Source organism: Lolium rigidum, chromosome 2 (genome assembly GCF_022539505.1).
Source record: "Lolium rigidum isolate FL_2022 chromosome 2, APGP_CSIRO_Lrig_0.1, whole genome shotgun sequence".
NCBI lineage: Eukaryota > Viridiplantae > Streptophyta > Magnoliopsida > Poales > Poaceae > Lolium > Lolium rigidum.
Window position 1 is genome coordinate 214,873,412 of NC_061509.1, and position 8,347 is coordinate 214,881,758.

At 45.9% G+C, this 8,347-nt stretch overlaps 1 protein-coding gene across 1 annotated transcript; it reads right to left on the reverse strand.

Moving 5' to 3' along the window:
* Positions 1–2,320: 2,320 nt before the first annotated feature.
* Positions 2,321–8,038, reverse strand: LOC124690549. The gene is made up of 4 exons (XM_047223921.1): positions 7,824–8,038; positions 6,717–6,937; positions 5,928–6,608; positions 2,321–4,093 (listed from the first exon to the last, which is right to left on the reverse strand). Exons 1-4 carry the CDS (start codon positions 8,036–8,038, stop codon positions 2,748–2,750), a joined length of 2,463 nt encoding a protein of 820 aa, XP_047079877.1. The 3' UTR covers positions 2,321–2,747.
* Positions 8,039–8,347: the final 309 nt, after the last annotated feature.

An 8,347-nucleotide genomic window follows, 5' to 3' on the forward strand; every position in this document is an offset into this window, starting at 1 on the left:
CTATCATGCACTCTAAGGTTATTTAAATATGAACATCGAATGTTGTGGAGCTTGTTAACTCCGGCATTGAGGTGCTCTTGTAGCCCTACACAATTAGTGGTGTTCATCATCCAACAAGAGAGTGTAGAGTGGTTTTATTATGTGATCAATGTTGAGAGTGTCCACTAGTGAAAGTATGATCCCTAGGCCTTGTTTCCGAATAGAAAAGTCACACCACAAAGATTCCTATCTCCCACGTCAACTGCACGCCAGCAAGCATTTTCTGGCGCCGTTGTCACTGTTTGTTTACTGTTCCACTGCATGTTTACTCGCTGCCATATTTTATTCAGATTGCTATTACCACTCATATACATCCATATTACTTGCATTTTACTATCTCTTCGCCGAACTAGTGCACCTATACATCTGAAAAGTGTATTGGGTGTGTTGGGGACACAAGAGACTTCTTGCATTGTGATCGCAGGGTTGCTTGAGAGGGATATCTTTGACCTCTTCCTCCCTGAGTTCGATAAACCTTGGGTGATCCACTTAAGGGAAAACTTGCTGCTGTTCTACAAACCTCTGCTCTTGGAGGCCCAACACTGTCTACAGGAAAAGAAGCGTGAGTAGACATCACCGGACGCAAGCGGTGGTGGAGCGTGCCGGGCCGGACGCTCGAGGCCGTCCTCGAGCACATCGAGGGCGGCAACTTCCCCCTTCTGACGATGCCCCCGCTGTCGAGGGCATCGGCCAGCCGCCACCGGGTAAGCAGCTGGAAGCCACGGCGCATGGCTGCTACTTCCTCGTCGTCCGGTTCGGCGTCGAGGTCGATCTCCAGGTCGGCGCCATCTTGGGCGCCGGTGAAAAAGGAACCGTCTTCCCCGCCGAGCACGCGCGCGCGCGGTAGCGGCGGGATCATCATCTGCGAGCCCTCGACGGCACAAGGACGGCTTCGCCCCAAGCGCGAACCCGACACCTCCGGCGAGCGGAAGCGCAAGCCGACGAAGGTGAAGGTGGAGGAGGCCGAAAGCGCCGAGGACGTCAACATCCTCGAGGCCATCATGGCGAGGTCCCTCCAGGACCTCGTCCCCGCCGAGAACGCCATGCCCCTCGACCAGGCCTGCGCCTGGTCGAGGGAGCAGTGGGAGAAGGAGGAGGCGGAGCGGCAGGCGAGGCTCCTCGAGGACGTCGCTCGCTACTGCCGGCCTGCGACTCCTCCATCCGGCGTCGCCGTCCCCGTCATCGACCTTGAGGAGTCCGACGACGACTGGTACAAGCCATTGCCGTCTTTGCCTCGCACCAGTGGCCGGTGGGGAGACGCCGGCCAAGGCAGCAGCTAGGCGGCGTCGGCGCCGCCGCAGTTCGACGACGACGGCTCCGACGATGATGGCGCCGGCGGCGACGGCGACTACACGGTGTTCTACCACCATTTCGGCATGTAGAGCGCCGTGTTTTAATATTTTTCCCCAGACCCCGCACAGTGCGGGAGCTCTCAGCACTGGGTACGTCCTTTTGTATTCCCCTGGACGTATTCGAAATATAGTCGAATTCGGCCCCTATATATGAACTTCGCCCTTTATATAGTAAATATCAGTAAAGTTAGTCTAAATTCAATCCTTTTTGCCGTATTTTGTCAAGTTTCCATTTTTCAAATGTAGATCGGCGTCTTCCCGACTGATCGCGGCTGGGAAACTAGTCCTCCCCACGCCAAATTTACGTCCAATCCGGACGTAAATTTCCCCGGATTTCGGCGTGGGGAGAGCAAACGAGTGGAGATGCTCTTATGAATTGCAACTGAAAAAAATTCCCTAACAGTTGGATTGCTTCATTGTGCTAGTCATAAATTGCAAGAGAAAAAATCGATATATTGTTGGATTGCTGTGTAAGATTCGACAACGTCACCTAACCAAAGCTACTTCTCGGTCCGCCCAACATAGAAAATGGTTATATTTCATCTCTTCGTCGAGAGACATTCCCGATTTCCCATCCCATCAAATGTGCCATTGCACATGCCATACACGTGAGCAAGAAGAATATCATGGCATGTTGACTGAAACAGATGTTGGGGTTTAATAGAGTAAGATGCTGCAGCTCAACATATGTTGAACAGAGTGAAAACATATCACACATGAAACAATCATTTGAATATTCACGGAAACTTCAGAGAAAATTTACTACTAAATCATTAACAGCACCAGGTGGCTTCTCATATACTATTACATAACACTTGCTACACATACATCTAAACATACAGTTGAAGAACCTATTAACCGCCGACAACAAATAAGGCAGATCTGATCAGAATACAACTGAGGAATCATACATGACATCAGGAAACATATGACCTATTTAACTATATATGATGATGCATAATTATATATAAGTAGACATCCTAAAATGCTGAAGTTAGTACTTTACATGGCACAGGAATGCCAAAAGCCATGGTTACCAACGCAAGTTGCGCCTTTCTAAAGAATGCCCCCTTAGTGGAGTCGCTGGCTCAACTGCTGTGCGAGAACCGAGAACCACGCTGAGAGCCTAATTGTTCTCAACCTCCAGTTAGAAGTATAGAACTGTCACCAATCTTTACATTTTGTCACTACTGGTGAAGACTGCAGCTATTCGGAGTTATCATGGAGCAGCCATGTCAATCTGCCTCCTAATTGATGTACCCAAATGATTGAATAGCTTGACTCTTCAATTTACATTAATATACATGAACCTTGCAGGACACCAATGCCAACCATATGTAGAATTGCAGCTGATGCCTATGATAGATCTCGCACCGCAGGACTAGACATTTTCACATGGTGAGCAATCGTTAAAGGTGGCCTGCCAACTGCTTCCAGTATCCTAGTGAACACAACCTTTGCTGGGACGCATGTAACTAGGGGAATTGCTCCCTCTGGTTTGATCAAGCCACCCAAAATGCCACTGCGACTATGCGCCTTTGCCTGACCACCACCTTCATGACGCCTTCTTCCAGTGGAAATGGAAGAGAGGGTTCTGACCTTCTGGCTTGACAGGCTTCCGTTCTTGGATTGCTTCTTTTGAGATTTGGACGTCGATGACCTCCTATTATTTGGCATGCTTTCCTTGTCAGCCTTAACCTGATAATTTACAGGAGTCGAGTATTTCCTGAACTCCCAGTCTGGATATGCAAGCCCGCCTTCATTGCCACCGCCAGTTGATGCTCCTGAAGGATTAGAACGGGGAACTCTTTGCATAGCTGTCCTCCTGCCTGTACGCCAAGAAGGTGGAGCTCCAGTGTTCTCTTCCATACTAATATCACCACCACACACCAGGTGGTCTGTGGAACCATCTACGAGTTTCTCAATTTGGATAGGGTGCCCAACAATTGCTTTGCCATCCAGTCTGCTCATTAAGGAAACAAGAGGAACATGCTCTCCATGGTAGCTGGCTTGGACCTTCAAGTCAATATCAAACAACATTGGGCCTGTGCCACCTAGACGTGAATTGTAACTTCTTTGGTAAAATGAAGGTTCATCCCAATATGCATTCCCGTCAACACGAAATATCTGATCTGTATCCCAGTTAAGAGGAGAAATCTTGGAGGAATCATGTTCATAGTCATTGAAGTAAATGTAGCTTCGGCTAAGATCTCTTGTAGCCTTCAAGGAAGACGGGTATGTTCGACTATGATACAAGTTAACCTCTGGATGGTTTGTGCCCTCAAATAAATCTGTTTCATCCGAATCATAGTTGGGCTCCTCTTTGATGTGTTTCCTGATCAATTGCTGATTGGATGTCTGCACATTACCTTTTCTATGATTTGTACCATTTGCCTTGTACATGGATCCTTTCCTGAGACCATTGGGTTTATCCAAACAGGAACTTCCAGATGTCATATGGATCGATCTCTTCACTGCATTACGGTTATTACGTTTACCCTTTATATGCCATTGGGAGACACCCAGTTCAGAAGAACCATCCTCTTCCTCTGATTGATTCAATTGATGCATATAAGTAGAATAGGGAATCTCATCATCATCATCATCATAATCATCATTATCCACATGTCCAAACTTGTCAGAAGTCTTGAGGAAATAAGGATCACGGGGACGTAACTCTGGAGGCAGAATCATATTAGCACCTGCTCATAAGAATACCACAATGGTGATCAAACAAGGCAAAATTTAAAACTCGCAGAAAACTAGACCACATAACAAAGTACAATAAGACAATGTGATAAGAGTTCTAGACAATGACACTGGGCACAATGTGATGCACATGAACACCAATATTTGACTTGAGTACTTGATATATAGAACTTCCATTTGTTCTCTTGATTCTTAAAACTAACATGGAAAAATTCTGCCCTAAATATTTTCTCAAGCCAGGTTTTTACCATAACAGAGAAGTGTACAGTGTGATAACGTCGAAGCAAAATCCGTTGTTCTTTTCTGCTCGTGGTGAAGAGAAAGGGAGAGAGATGTGAGCAAATGGCTTAAAAAAAAGAAAGGCGCGTAAAGCTTTCCGAAGTGGTGGAGACCCAGACTTGTTCTTGAACCACACAATGCCAAGATTCCATGTTTGACAGGGTTCATCTAACGTAAATAGCCTGCCCACAAAATCAGCACGGAAGATGAATGGATGCATGCAATGCTAAGCAGACATTAGGAAGCATATGCACATGCTTATTTCAGCTCTACCTTACCCATTTCAGAATTATCCTCGGTAGAACTACAAGACATTATGCTAATGAATAATGATTCCATACCATGTCAAGAATAAAGATGACTTGTCGGTGACTTTGGAAACTAAACTTCTATATTATTCTGATAACATATTTCTTTAATCATCCGATCAAACCATCTCATGGCTAACTGTGTGTCACCCAAATGGCTAGAGGCACAAGTGCATACCCAGCACGGAGCCCACCGGGGTTCAAGGCTTGGCCTCCGTGGGGTCTGTTCATGGTAGTTTCTTCTAATAAAAATGCCATAGGTGCTAGTGTGCGGTGGTCAAGTTTTTTAAGCCATCTAATGGCTTATATTTAAATTAGATCTTGCCTTCTTAACATACTTGCCTCGTAAAATCACATTTTTACCACACAGTGACACTGATTTATTGTTGATCTGCCCCTCTCTAAATGAGTAGCTGACCGTGTGTCATGAAAAATCATTATAATGTCCTATCATTCGTAAAGACATGACGTTCTGGACATAAGCATGCTTTCCAACTATGTAATAATCGTCCTCGCAAATAAACATGTGCACTTAACTGTTATGCAAACAGAAACCCCTCCACTTCATGAATAATTCAAGTGCTCAAGGTGGTTGGCCACCTGGTATATAGGTAGGTCAGAAACATGAATACTCCTTGTCGGGCCCATGGGCACCCAAGTTTGAAGTGTATTTTACATGAGAGATTTGGGCTTATCTAAGAAAGCCAAACATTTGTGACACCATCTTTAAGGAAGGAAGCCCATGGAGATTAAGAAAATCATTTAGTAGGCTTAAGCTGGTACTATAATGACATACCAAAAAGGATCATCATCATGCAAGGATATGTCACTTTCTGACTAATTCATTACCCAGTGTTGTTTGTTAAATTGGAAGCCTAATGTGGCAGACACCTAATGGCCATATCATCTACAACCACTTTAAAGTGGTCAAAGGCCAATTTGGAATGGCCTGTAGGGGGTATTCTACCTGGTTTTGGAAGTTGAGGGTTAGATTTGTCAAGTTTTCAAGGTCAGGTGCGTAATGTGCAGTCAGGAGATAGATGAGGGATGAGAAATACATTTTCACTTTGTTAAATTTGATTTGGTAACTTCAATGATAGAACTATAAACTGTTGACAGCATGTACATTGAGCGAAGCAAAAATGATCTGCTACCTTAACAATGTGAATTCACATGCATTCCTACTAGTTAACAAGTTAACATTGAAAAGAAGAAACATTAACAAGGGGTACACACTTACTTTGCAAAAGCTCAGCATCATCTTCTGTTTCACTTTCTGAGCATTCCCGCTCTGAAGACTCAGATACGTGCTTCCCAACAAAGTCTGAAGATGTATGCTCATCGGAAGAAGAATCTGGATGCTGAAGATAACTTTCGGTCTCAAAATCAGCTCCTCTAGAAGCCACTTGCGCAGAAGGTAAATCGCTATGACTATGAGTTTCACCAGAATCACTGGGCAGGTACGCATATCTACTTCTTTTAGCCCGGTAGGTGGCAGGCGACGGATCTTTATCTCCCCCAATTAAGATAGACCCATAATCATCAATGTGCTGTGAGTGCTGTAACAATTTCGCACTGCTCTGCATGACTTGAACAAGTGGTCGGTGCCTGTCACATTTTTCAATAGATTCATCAAAATCGCTTCCATCCGACCTATTCTTTTTCACAACTGTATATTTCTCCTTGCTCTCTAAGCTTGCTCCTCCCTGAATACGTCTCACATGAGATAAGTCTCCCATGTCGTTACTGATAAGATTCTTAGAAGTGCCCTGAGCAATAGACTCTGAAAAGTTTATCTTCAAACCGACATGGGGAAAATACTGCTCGTCTTCTTTTGCAGGAAGAGTAGATACATTTTTTCTTTTCCTCTTTTTGCTCTTGTAGCGAGTACTTCCAAGGTCTTGGCGATGTCTCGTGCATGCTGCATTTTAGTAGACAGCTGCTCTATCATATCCATGGATCACATTCAAGTAAATAACAAAATGAAAAAAGTTACAGTAGTAAATTTTGTCATTCTAAGATGGTTTACCAGAAAAGTAGGCCGGTCTGAAACCTTGAGTCTGATGCTTGGAGGCAAGCAGTTTCCTCTCTAATTCAAGAGCGTGAAGAATAGCATCTTCTCTCCGTGCATACTTCTCTCTTTTCTTTGCAAGAGTCCCTTGAGTAGCCTCTGCCCTCTCAATACAGGCATCAAACTCCCCACACCTAAACGCTTTAACACGCTTTGATTTCTCAAGGTTGTACCAGTCACTGTGAAAAACAGAAGAATGAGAAAGTTAGTACATGAGGAAGAATTTGCCAGAATTCAGAAACTTCGAAGACTTGCAAAGTCAAATTATGCCAGTTGATTACGGATTGTGGGAAAAGAACAGATAATAGAACTGCATAGTTCGGCTATTAAATCCTGCAGAAAACTGTCTCGACGAAATAGGACCGGAAATGAACTCGGATTGTAATAAATTTTCGGCTGCTATTCCAGAATACGGATTAGCGGAACAACTGGTCGAAAATATTTCAAAAGATATGATTAAGAGGAACTGACAAAATATTTAGCATCATTGTTTCACATGAGTACAAGATTAATAAGTTTGTAAAGCCCTAACTCCAGTTTGGTTTGTGTAGAAACCAAACATGTCACAAGCCCACACAACAACCAAAATATGTTTTGTATATGCAAAACACAAGAAACCAATTAACTGTTTCCTGCAAAACCAACATATCAAACATATCAACAAATAATTCACATTGCATTAGTCTTTCTTCTTGTTTATTCAGCCTTCTTAGATGAAATATTCTTCGCTATATATCTAACACATGATACAATCAAAGCAGCCGTGCAAGTTTCCAAATGAAATGTAGCAGTTCATTGAGGTTATAGCAGGATTTAGGATCCAATCAGCCGATTCCATGCCTTCATGGACAAATGCTACTCTAGGTACGCTCTAAGATGAATTGGCCATAGCTCCACCACAGGGTACACCCCCATTGTATCTCCCATCCAAGTTCTAACCAAGGAAACAACCCAGCATCCCAAGAAGCGTCAGAAAGAAGGGCTAATCGAGCATAATTAACAAAATCGCGTGGTCCAAAACGGAACCCAGAATGCAAACACAGGGGCGGGCGGGCGGAAACTCACACGCTGGCGTCCTCGCGGCCGAGGAGCTTGACGGGCGTGCCGGACCTCGGGGACATGATCTGCGACGGCGGCAGCTCGTCCTGCCCCAGGATCCTGCCGGGCCACCAGGACCCGTTCCGCCGGCGCACCCACACGATGGTGCCGGGCGAGGTGTCCCCGACGCTGCAGCAGCTCTCGTCCCCGTCCGCTCCGCCCTCCGAGCCTCCGCCCCCCATCCCGCCCGGCCCCCAACCGCCGAGCCGAACCCTAGCGGCCAACCGCGCGCGCCTCCTCAGCCTGCTTCCGGAAGCTTCCCTCGCCCTCGAGATCTGCCTTCCATTCAAATCACGGAGGGCGCCGGCATCCGGGAGACGGCCTCCGCAGCGGTGAGGAGGCGCGGCTAGCTCCGCCGAGATCGCGCTGCCTTCGCCCTCGCTCCGCCAACGGCAGCTTGTAGAAGGAAGCTTCCCCAACGGGACTCCTGGAGCCTCCTCCTCCTCCTTGACGTCCTTGCTGCCTTTCTCCTCGCCTCCGAACTCCGCGGG